This window comes from Zootermopsis nevadensis, unplaced genomic scaffold (genome assembly GCF_977971745.1).
Source record: "Zootermopsis nevadensis isolate Lab colony 2312 unplaced genomic scaffold, Znev_1.0 Znev_ptg000007l, whole genome shotgun sequence".
Classification (NCBI taxonomy): Eukaryota; Metazoa; Arthropoda; class Insecta; order Blattodea; family Termopsidae; genus Zootermopsis; species Zootermopsis nevadensis.
This window is the reverse complement of record NW_028259139.1, coordinates 10469623-10481860: the sequence shown is the minus strand read 5'-3', so window position 1 is coordinate 10481860 and position 12238 is coordinate 10469623. Positions and strand designations below refer to the sequence as shown.

General features: G+C 36.2%; 1 protein-coding gene across 6 annotated transcripts in view; it reads left to right on the top strand.

Moving 5' to 3' along the window:
* The window catches only part of Pde8 (phosphodiesterase 8), a 94054-nt gene that overhangs the window by 40396 nt on the left and 41420 nt on the right, over positions 1 to 12238 (top strand). For all 6 annotated transcript variants that reach the window (XR_015533929.1, XM_022057789.2, XM_087344228.1 and 3 more), the window contains one exon: positions 11518 to 11615. Coding sequence is in view for 5 of the 6 variants with exons in the window: in XM_022057789.2 (XP_021913481.1) it covers positions 11518 to 11615 (98 nt within the window). In the remaining variant the exon portion in view is untranslated. The remainder of the gene's footprint in view (positions 1 to 11517; positions 11616 to 12238) is intronic.

The following is a 12238-nucleotide window of genomic DNA, read 5'->3' as shown; positions in this document are numbered from 1 at the left end:
TTGCCCTAACTTCATCATAAAAGCAGCAAATCCCTAATACGTCATATATAAAATTGGCAGAATAATTAATCCTACAATATTACAGCTACTCACAAGTCTGACTATCATTTAATTATAAATTTCAGTATCCTTTTATGGTGTTTTAAGAAACATCTTCTATATTAATAGAACAATGTTTTAGTAATGTGCGTCTTTTATGCGTAAGAAGTTACAGTCGTTGGGATGATAACACTGTTAGGTGATTATTAATCTCATGGGACATTGTTCATGATCAGGCCTTGGTCTGTACATATTATGCTTAATTCATTATCATTTACATGATAAAGCAGTTGAATATTCGGCCTTATGTATGCGTTATGGTTAAGTTACTGTAGTTGTTGCCATGGTAACGCTGTTAAGTGATTCTCGGCCTTACAGTCTGCATTACTGGTTATAAAACCATTTCTTCCTACGTCTCGCTAACGATTCTTATGACCCTCTCTTTTCATTGTGTCAGTTGTTGATGGTTATTATACATTCTTTGCATGATATGCACACAGAATTAACTTACGTAGGATTGACCGTGTTTTGTCTGTCTGTCTGTATTGTGATTAAGCGAAAACGAAGAGTACAGAAAGGTCAGACTAGAGAGAAATAGAGAAAGAACTATAAGAAATACTAGCAAAGATAAACATAGGCAAGGAAACGATATTAGTACATGGAAGATTGGTTTGTTAGATTTGTTGTTTAAAATGGCTGTGAAACGTAGTGAATTCCTTTAAGGACTGGCGTATATACATTTATTAGAAATTTAAAAAAATATTATATATAATTTTCGATTTGTAATGCTGTTAGGGTGGGATGGATTGAACTGGCTCAGGATCTCGTATAATAGCAAGGATTGGCACTGGCTGTGTTGAATCTTGGGGGCTAATTACAAATGTATAAACTTTATATTAATTTTTTTGTGACAGTAGGCTAAATAATATTTGCTATTTCCAGCTTAGATTATTGCAAGATACGTGTTTCTTGTCATTTCTGGTACATAAATAATTTATTATGCAGCTGCTATTGAGAATATTCATGACATGATTTTGCAGTTTATTGTTGTTTATGTGTCTGTCTATCTGTGTGACGCAAAGTTTTAATATTTGTTGATACTTTTATTCCAAGACTGACTTAAAATTTTATAGCATTTTCTAAGGAGAATTCAGTTTCGTAATCACGCATTTTTCCACACAGGTAGGTTTGTGTAAAAATAAGAAAGCTTTCTTCATACTCGCTGTGAGTATCTCCAAAACTATCCTGGCGTTCACTTGGAGCGATAGAAGGAAGATGTCAGACATGATTGCCCGTCCCATGTTGGCTGTCGAACCTGGCGCCTTTCCGAATGCGTCTGTGTCAGATCTGATTTGTTTCTTAGGCGTAGACACAATGAACGTTTTAACTAGGCATTTCCGCTGTTTACTTTGCTATACGATTGAGTTTTATGAACTGTGCTACTGAGGTAGGTGGATTACGTAGTTGTAGTGATCTGTCTAGTTATAAACCTAGTTTTCTATATTATATTGGCTGACAGTTAAAATACGACTGGTTAGCATGGCGTAAGACGATAACAGATTAAACTTCTTTGCATGTTATTGTAAAGACTGGTTATAAAAATGAAGACTATAAATTTAAAATATAACGATCGGATTTATTTTTGTATTTTAGTATACAAGATTTTTTTTATTCCATAGCAACAAATTTATCTCAACGATTTTGATTTTCGGTGCAGAGGTGGCACTAAATCTGGGGTTGAATGGGTAGCTTGTTGTCCTGCGCCCACGATAAAGGAGAAAGTCGATCACAGTCAGACAAGTTATTAAGCTCAAATAAAAGTCATCACTTGATGTTTGTTATCGTAAAACAGAATACGGAGCAGAGAAAGAAGCCGATAGCTACTTAATTGGAAATATTAATTAAAGTCATGCATGAGTAATGTGGAAAGTGTTTGTCTATCTGTCTGTCCGCGTGTTTTTTCTCTGACACGTGTGGTTTCATTTATAAAAAAAATTGTATTGATTATTAACAATTAAATGTTCCGAAAATTTAAATGTTATGTGTGCTCATACTTCACATAAAGTCAAAATGTTACTTCATAAAGTGTCTTGAAAAAATTTCTTCCTTTGAATTTTATATGTTAGGTCCTCTGGCTTGTTTCAATTAATTACTTAAAGAAATCGTAACACGACAGTCCTTAACGCCTACGTATGGCAAAATGTAGATCTGATATCTGAAACATTTAAATAAAATCTTCTAAGGCGATCAGCCAGGTGAAATGGTTAAAAGGCGAAACCGACGTTTCAGGGACCATATCTGTCCCCATCATCAGGGTTCTGATGTGATGATTGTTTAATCAGATTCAAGGAAAATAATTTATACACATACGTATTGTTGCGTTGCAAGAATTACTTATTCTCAAGAAATCAATATAAAATCTAAATTGAAATTCATATTTACAAACATTATATGTGGCGAGTCTGTGTTGTCCGAGTCAACTTGTAATCTTAAAATGACACGTTTTGCGCATGCGCTGTTCAGTATTACCATTCGAAATAATATTTCCTCGTTGTACGCACAATATGACAATGGAGCGAACACCACCACGAAGAATATTCTTTTTTGTCGGAATCTTCTTTTCCGTTCCGTTGCACATACCAGGACGTGACGAGCTGATTCGAAACCAATGCTGTGTACTGCAGACGCCAGGTAAATTGATGCCGACTATAGCATACTGATTACAGTATGCTCTAAGTTTTCTTTTTTCCAAGTTGAGAGGTTTTTTCGGACTAAAACGTTTCGAAAATACTGATTCGTTCGTCTTACTAGACTGACAGTTGATCTCTTCCTGCAACTAGTGTCTAGACAAGTGATGTTTCTCTAGGCTGAACATACACATAAACAGATAATCAAATGCTGATATATGGGACTAGACTAGACTAGACAGAGATACCTGTCTTTAACATCTTTCGATATAATGATAACTGTGAGAAATGTAGCCTGCTGATTAAAGAATTTTTAACAACGAAGATAGATGGGTATTATCTTAGTTCAATCTTCAAAACTGTCATTGGGGCTTGGCCTTGTTCTTGAAGCAAGAGGTAGATAAATCCAATACACAAGTCAGTCAGCTCTGACACTGATGTGACAGATTTGACGTGTAAAAGGAAGTTAAAACTGAGACTTTAGTCTTTAATACAATTAATGCAATTATATTCTAAATGTCTGTGAGAATTATTGCTTCATTACACCAGATATATATATATATATATATATATATATATATATATAAATTCTTAATATTCACAAAGAGCCTCGACTCAGAAGTTATTCATAGTCTAATTAAGTTCCTCCAGATGAATTATTGAGTGATTTATTATAACACGCCACGACGTTTCATACACTTTTTGAACCGTGTCCTTCATAAGGCCGGTGAATTTTGACCAGATCATTAACACTGCGTCCAGACTGACCCTGGGATCAACCCAGTCTCTTATCCCATGGGTACTGGGGGCTGTTTCCCTTTGGGTAAAGCGACCGACGCTTGAAATTTAACCATTCTTCTCCTTTAAGTGCTGATGTTAAGAATGCGTGGAACTGTAACTGCACATACCCCTAGGTCTTTATGTTAACCTAATCACAGCAAGAAATTGTTTCTTCTACGTTATTCATGATTATCATGCGATTTCTTTGTCGTCACACTGAATGCCGCAGCCGAATAGTTGGCATTCTGTTTTTTACTCGGGAGGTCCAGGGTTTGAATCTCGGTCTGGAGACCAGGTATTCTGACTCTGATAATTTTGGTATTCCTCAGTCCTACTCAAATGCTAATCTAAGCTACTGACAACGTCGTTAAATAAGCCATAACTATAAATCATTTTACGATATGTAACCAGTGAAGACCACAAGGAATTGTTAGGTGAAGCAAAACGCATATTTTTAAAAGTATTTTCTGTGTTTTAAAATCCAAATTGTCTTGTGTCTTGTTTTATGCTATTTATTAGCGTGTTTCATACGTTTTCTGTTCGTTGTTTCAAGTGGCGATCCTGTATATCAGTTTACAGATCCTGGCAGACCAGTTTTTGGACTGCCAACTGACTAACGTAACGGAACATAGTCGGGATTTCATGTTAGAGTTGCCATGAGATAAAATCTTTATCTGAGGAGTTATCGTGTGTCTGTTACAAATGAGAAGAGACTTGCATGTAGGGCGAGTTCGACATGTTACGTCAGAAGGAACTTGTAGAAATTTATCATCCCGGATCATGTCACGAATCCTGTAAATGTTTTCCATCGTGGTAAAAGATGGCTGTGTTAAATAATGAGAAGTTATCGGAAGAACGTACGACTCCGAGTATGCTTCAAAGGCTTATATTTATATTGTGTGACTAGTTTATAATTTAATAGTCCATTTATGTGCGTGATTCCTGGTTACGTTTAATATTACCGGATATACCCTAAACGTTTATAATTTTTAATTTAAATGCATTAAAAATGTTCATTATAAAATTGAGCGTATGTTTTATCGTCTACCTTCGTATAAAATTTGACACTCACGGCTTTATTGTTGTATTAATCTTCACCATGATTAAGCTAAACGTTTGTTTAATGCACAAACATTTTATTGTTTTAGTTTGCCCAGAAATGTGACTCCCATAACGTACAGATTTTTCATTTCTAATTTCAGAAACCTACACGAACTTGTTATTTTGTTGCCACATCAGAACTTTGTACGGATGTTGTGTTGGTATCGACAGACATTAAAACGTACGAATTTGAAGTGGTTTCTGGTGTCATGGAATTTAGATTCCGATTCAAAAAAATCATTCAGATTTATTGAGGGGGGGTTTCGAAATACACATAATAGTTTATTTCCAAGATAAGGTAAGTAGACTTACATATGTCTTACATGGGTAAAGTTCTTTGTATTGAAGTTACAGATAGCGAGGCTGGGTTATGAAATCGTGCAAACTACGAAATTGTTTCGGCGTGCTAAGAGAACATTTTCTATCCTTTATTTTAATTTTGCAAGCGTGAGGATCGTGTATTCTGCTTGCTTCTTTACGTTATAAAATAATACGCAGGTGTTCTGTGAGCATAACCGACTAAAGTGTTACAAATACCGAATTTATTTTACACAATTATCGTAGATTTTTGCATCCTGGATTTCTGCCATGTAGAATATCTGCTGTATGCTTTATATACTCTTATGTACACGTAATGGGGTGGAATGGATGTGTTGTCTTCACACATAACTCATGTTTAATTTCCGACGGCAGTGAACTCTTAACAATTTTGTTTGGATCTGCTGGTCGAGTTGTAATAAAAACAAATGACAAAATAATTAACGCAAGACTGGCGCCATGAAAATTAATTTCAGCTACCGCACGGAACCCACCTGTAAAAAGCAATTAGAATTGTATCAACCAACATTTACTGTAGTACAGACACTTAAAATAGTAGAACAAAAAATTAAGCCTATCTAAAAGTAAAAAATTAGAAAAAAAATCTACATTTTTATTGGTTTTAATGTAGACCCCATTGTAACAGAATTTGAAATCGAAATTTATATCGAATTTATGAAAACAATCGCTTGTTAAGCATTCTTTAAGCGTATTTTATATTTATCGACTCAATGAAAGAGAATTCTGTTCCTGATTTTACATTCTCTTGTGGTGTATACGAACTCATTTTTCACAGGAAGGGTATATCTGCAAACAAAAGAGATTATTTAAAATTACTATAACATTTAATTTAAATGTTGTTTTCTCCCTAAGAGAACGGACTTTTGTTACAACCTGTATAAACTTTGTTTTACGAGAAATTTAATAATATATAAATGAACATGAACAAAGTTAGATGGACTGGGTTACCTGTTGTTTTTTGTTCTCCCTGACCGGAAGTCGTGGTCCAGTAAATGTGATATTCAGCACTAAAATGCCCATTTAGTCAACCATACTGTTACTTACTGCGATGCTAACAGGGTTTTTATTAAATCTTGATTACATTACATGCAGGGAAGTTCCCTACTACGTGAAATTCAAGCCCCTGGCAGGATGTGTTTTGTGAAACAGTCTAAACGAGACGGCCACGTTGCCAAGGGATGCAGTAGAATCTGCTGAGAGTGTAACAGGGTAGTTGCATTAACATGTGAAATAAGCCAGTACTGCATACGACTAATCTAAGCTGCCGGTTGTCATTAGAGTTGAGTTACGTATTATGCAATCCGCTGTACGTGTGTAACAGGTGTCCTGTTTGACAGGTTGTGCTAATGACTTTATTGCCTTTATTCACCGGTACATTTACCAAAGCAGTGTTAGTTGTGGTTAATCTTGCTGCTGCTGCTAGATAAATTTCAAATGAGGTTGTGTACGTACAGTCCTGTTTTTTTACGTGACGTTTGCCAACTGAATGCGCAGTCGACTTTGTCGAGTCGACTACCAGAGATTATGGATTAAAAAAGGTGTGTGGGTTAACCGGCCAGAATCTGTGAACTAGCAGTTATTTTATTGTTTTTCAATACGAACCAAAAAAATGCAAGTTTATACGTTATGAGGACCATTTAGAAGATATCAGGTTTTTAAGGCGGTGAGACTGTAGATTATCATCCTCTTGAGTTATTTCGCCGTGGTATGTTCTGGGTGGTCTTTTTTTGATGTTCCTTTGAATCATCGTTCAGGGCTGTCCGCCTCGAAACAGCATTGGCCGACAAGCATGTGTTTGCCTGGTGCATTATCACTTGCTCTGTTTTGAATGAATCACCTGCGGCTAGACATACTGGAAGCTTGCGATTGCACGCTTTCGATGTTCGGATTTAAAGTAACGGTCTGATAGTAAGGACTACATTGTTACGCCTGAGCTGGGGTTTCCTACGTCACACAGATCGGGCCAGGCATTATTACATCGCTGCTTAGTGTACACTGTATCAGATTCCACAAGACCACAACCAACATCATTGAGAATTTGGATAAAATGTTGAAATAGGTTTGAGCGCAACCCATGAAGTGTACAAGAAGAGGATTTTTTTAACTCTACGCGGCGCGTTCCGAATTGACGGGATAAGCGTGCAACTCTACCGTCAGTATCCGCGCTCGAAAATGAACTCCCTGTATTTCTATTCAGCCTCGTTTCGATGTTCTTACTTGAGCTTATAAATTTTCAGATGTTACCGTTTATAATGACAAATATGATTTCTTACAATTGTCAAGATTTTGTAAAGCGACTAATGAAATTTTGCTCAGCTGCACACCGTTCAATTAGATGTAATTTTTTTGAAGTCTTGTTTTATCAGTAGTTACAATAACCCACATGAATTTATATAATTCGAGCTGGGATTATGTTGAGTGAACTTAACTGCAGAGACATTGAGGTTATGGTTAGTTTAATGGAGCTGTCTTACCTCATCCTCTGATCGGATTAGACGTTCGAGACCAAGTTTTTCAATAAATAATGAAGCCTTCTTTCACTTAAGTGCCTCTATTCGTATCGGTACAAAGACTATCCTATAAATTAGTAATTAACTTGATTAACTGAGTAATGTTTATCGAAGAAAGACGGCGTAAGATGGGGAAGCAGACAATTGAATAATGAAAGTCGCAATGAATGTTATTCTTTAACTACTATTCCTAGAGCGAGAAATTTTATTGTTTGGCTGTGCATGCAGCACGCAACGGAAAGTGTGAATAAATATGACATTTTTGTCGAAAAAAACATGAAGGAACGAGCCCATATCTGAGACCTATGCATACATGGGAAGATCATATTAAAATAGATATCCATTAAGGAAGGCGTACATCTTGGAAGACAGCCATTTTCATTCAGCAAATATTTTCTCTGGCCATCAGTTGCGTCAAGTGGTTGCACGAAGGGATCACCGTCGTCTCCTACGAGACGACGGTGGTACCCGGTTACAGCAGAAACCTGATGATGGGGACAAAGATGCCCGAAACGTAGATCTCTTCGTGTAACCAACTAACGCGTCAGATTGACCGAGAAATATTTTATTGAGTTGAGTCGCCGCTAAAGCTTCAAATCATATGTGAGCCATTTTCATATGAATAATGTACATGGCTACAATTTTATTTCGCATCGGCAAATGAAAATCACTAAAAACAATGTTATTTCTGTTTTAGTCGTTCATAAGAATAATCGCATAGTTTTATGCAGAATAGCAGCTGTGCCTGATGCAGTATCGCGAAATAATTCATAATCCGTCCATGTAGACTGGCTGTACTCTTGTCCGTTAGATGTTTCGTTGTGTGCCCTAACCGTACACACATTAGGACGCAGCCCAGTGTGCCCGAGCGCTCCGTACACACTGTTATCACAGTGGCTAAATCCGCGCACGACGGAATTGCAGGTCAAGGTCATTTACAGAGCTCCTCGTCGCAGGAATATTCATTTGTAGTCTTTAAAATAAATGAGTCATATCTTACATTGGTGCTTAAGAGCGGTTTGTAACGTCTGGCGTGCGGACACCACGTCGGACTAGACATTCATAGTCGAACACGAGTCGACCTACGAACGACAAACCAAATGTGTTATTGTAATAGTAGAACCTGTGTGTAACGGAATGTCAGAGAAGTGAATTCGTTCCTGTTTTGAACAAGTTTACGAGTAAAGCTGGTTTCAGTATTTACATTTAGAGGATAAAAAATAATTTTAAAATTTTTGAGAGCTGCGATGATAATTCAATTTTCTAGGGTTTGATTCGGCTTGTTGTCATGCGGTCCAGAACGTTTTGTCTTCTTGTTTAATTTCTGAAATCGTAAAGATTAAAAATATACGAAGCTGTTTAGTACGAGAGTAAAACTTGATCTCTCACATAAAGAGAACACAAATTATATAATGAGCTTAATATTTTATGTCATTCAGACAGGTATTGATTATTTTTGTGCTTTGAGTTACTGCATGGAGCAGTTTTTGAAGAGCTCGTGATTTAATCTACCTAAGAAATTACCCGATTTTTATGAAATCCGAATATTCATTACCATCTTCCTCATCCTGAGCCAGGTTAATCCAAAAAAAAAATCCTCCAAACTTATTTACCTACTATTAGTTTTAATATTATCCTCTCATTTCCGCTTAGGTCTTCCGAATGGTCTCTTACCTTCAGGCCTTCCAACCAAAATTTTGTGCGCATTCTTAATATTACCCATGCTCCTTACATACCTCCACCCATCTCATCATCCTTGATTTGTTTACCCTGGTGCTGAGTACAAAGTATGGGGCTCCTCATTGTACAATTTTCACCACCCTTTGGCTCTTAATCCCTCTTAGGTTCAAATATTGTACTAAATGTGTGAGGCAAAATTTCACGATCGTGCAGAACAAAAGGTGAACTTATAATTCTGTACATGTGCCTTCTGTTGTAGAATTATCTCCCCACTCCCAAGTAAGTTTCGCATGCCATCTGTTCTCCTCAGACGTGTATGTTGTAGGTAGCGTGGCAGTCTGTTTGGAGATAAGGACGAAACAAGATGGCTCTGTTATTTTTTATCAGTCAGTCACGAATACTAGCGTCATCTACTGTGTTATTCGAGTGACATGCATGTATTAATGTCATGATTTAGGTAAAAAAAAAGTTGCTATCTAAAATAATCAATGTAAATGAAGTTAAGGGATCATTAGTTGCTTCGTGGGTTATTTAATATACAGTATCAACTTCAAGATGGTGTTTAGCGTGAATGTTTATGTATGGTGTATAGAAAATAAAGAGGATATTATGTGTTTTGAAGCACCATTATGCATTGTGCATAGAGAGAATTAAAACTATGGAAACCACAATCAGGTTAGGTTATGATTCTGTCAAGATTCGAATGAGGTATCTCACGGTTATAGCTCAGAGACACTGTCACCGTTCCAAGAATAAATAAATAAAGCCTGGTGAAACAATTATAAGCAAAGGTAGTTAAATTTAGAAACCAACGTGTAAAGCGTCTTTAGTACAGTTTATTTATCCTGTTAAACCTTCTAACCCGAAGCACGTGAAATAATATTAAGAATTCAGTCCGTACCGCAAATAAAACACAACACTTCACCATTAAAAAGACCTACTGGTTAATGATGTTTAAGGAAATAGTCCCTGTTTACACTGGAAATCATACAAAACTCACAAATAAACGTTGTGGAAAAATGCAGAGTTTGTTATTGTTAAAGCAAGCTGTGCACATGAAGTTACCGCTTGGCTTTAAAAGGTTAACTGAATTAATTCTGTGTTTTCAGAAATTAAACATGAGGATGGACAGATTTATTAGGGTCAGAGACACATAATATCTGGCTGTGTATTTTTTATGTATTTGTACAAAAACTGGTGTTGTTGAGTTGTAAATCCGTGCAAAAGAATGTAATGTCTGTCTTGCCATCTGAATGTTTTATCTTCTAAACAAGCGAAGGTGTCGAGGCTAAGAATTAGTGGAGCTATACCTCTAATTCTCAATACGCCTTCATGACGTGGTGGTTAATTAAGCAGCAGGGACGACTTTGCCTTTTAATTGTTTAACGAATCTTGACAATATTTGATCATGAATTCTGCATTAGTCCGTGTTTTTTATTGAGCTTCGTAAGTTCTCTCAAAAAGATGTTAAATATTACCAGAACATCGCTGTGTAACTTAAGTAAAAAGGCTCACCCCATTAAGGTACAAAACCTTATTTTAATTACATTTATAATGAATCTTAAGAGGTAGAGTGGGAGGTTGTAGATTGGATTTATCTGGCTTAGGATAAGGACCGATTGTGGGATATTATGAACACTGTAATGAACCTTTAGAATCCATGAAAGACGGGTAATTTCTTGATTAGATAAGCGACTAGGAGCTTCTGAAGAAAAACCATACTTTGTGGAATTAATTATGCTGTGTATTTAACGCGTTACGAAGGAAAATATATGTGGGCTCCATGTAATATTGTATTTGTCATATGGTTAGCTTTGTAGCTGTGATTGTCTTCTGTTTGTATTTACGCATCAGGCGACTGCTTGTACCAGCCTCAAAATTCCTTGGCTTGAATCTTGCGCGTTTCTCTGTGCATTTATAATCTCTCATTCTGTGTTTACCGGTATCACATTTCCTTCAGCTGTTTTATTGACCTTAGTAGGTGTGTCATGTGCTTCGATATTAGTTTGGTATGTAAAGTTCAGGAAGGTTAAGTTTACGTCAGATTACAATGCAACATTCCATCCTCTTTTTTAAAAAGATTTTAAACTTTAATTGTCATTTCACCCCCAAATAAAATGTTAAGACACTTTATTCCTTATGCCATTCTATTAACTCTTAGATGATATACATCATTAAGAAACGTTGACTATGTTTTCTGTGTGTGTAGTTTTGTATTTGGAAATCTAAACGAATAAATGTCGTGAAATCTCTTCATATTAAAACGAAATAATTTTTGGATTTTCGTAAGCGGAAATAATAAGTTACATTAGAAATACAATTGATCTAATTTAAACTGAACTTAAAGCTCATTTGTTTAACTTTGTTTCTATTCATTGCAGGTTCTACTAGTTCACCTAGAAGTTTGAGGCTGTTCAAGAAGTCGAAGGTTGATAAAACCGTAAAGTCCAGCAAATCTACTACTCGAGCCGTTCAAAACGTAAGTTGAAAGAACCAGATCGACTTTTAACCCCGTTCGACATTGACTGCGTCTTTCTGTTTTATGCTACTGATTGACTCCTCTGTCCAACGAGTCCTATAAGTGTCGAAATGGGTTTATAATTTCAAACATACTGGTACTTCTGAATTGAAACAGGTCCATAAGTCCTCATCAGTAAAAGCTCATATTGATGATGATGATGATGATGATATGATAATCACGCCATTTGTCTATTTCAAATCCGAAGCACATCGAAATATTTAAAAATTCAGTTCCTACCTCAGAGGCAATACGACACTTCAGCATTACAAAGATAAGTTGATTAATATTTTTATGGATATTATCACCATTTACTCTAAGAATCTTTCGAAATCCATAAACACTCTGTGGGCCAAATGCAGAGTTACTGAATATTAAAGTAGGTGGTAAATGTATTTACATGTGGGCTTTAGAGGATTAACTATGTATCTTTCTGACAGCAGAGCTCAAAGGTTCAACACTGTTAATAGCAAAGCTCGCCATTGGACACGATCCATTAACCTGCCGTCCTCACAGATCCGTCTTAATGTTATCTCCGATTACGATGTTCTAAGTTACTGATTTCCACGACGCTTCCTTCTCGA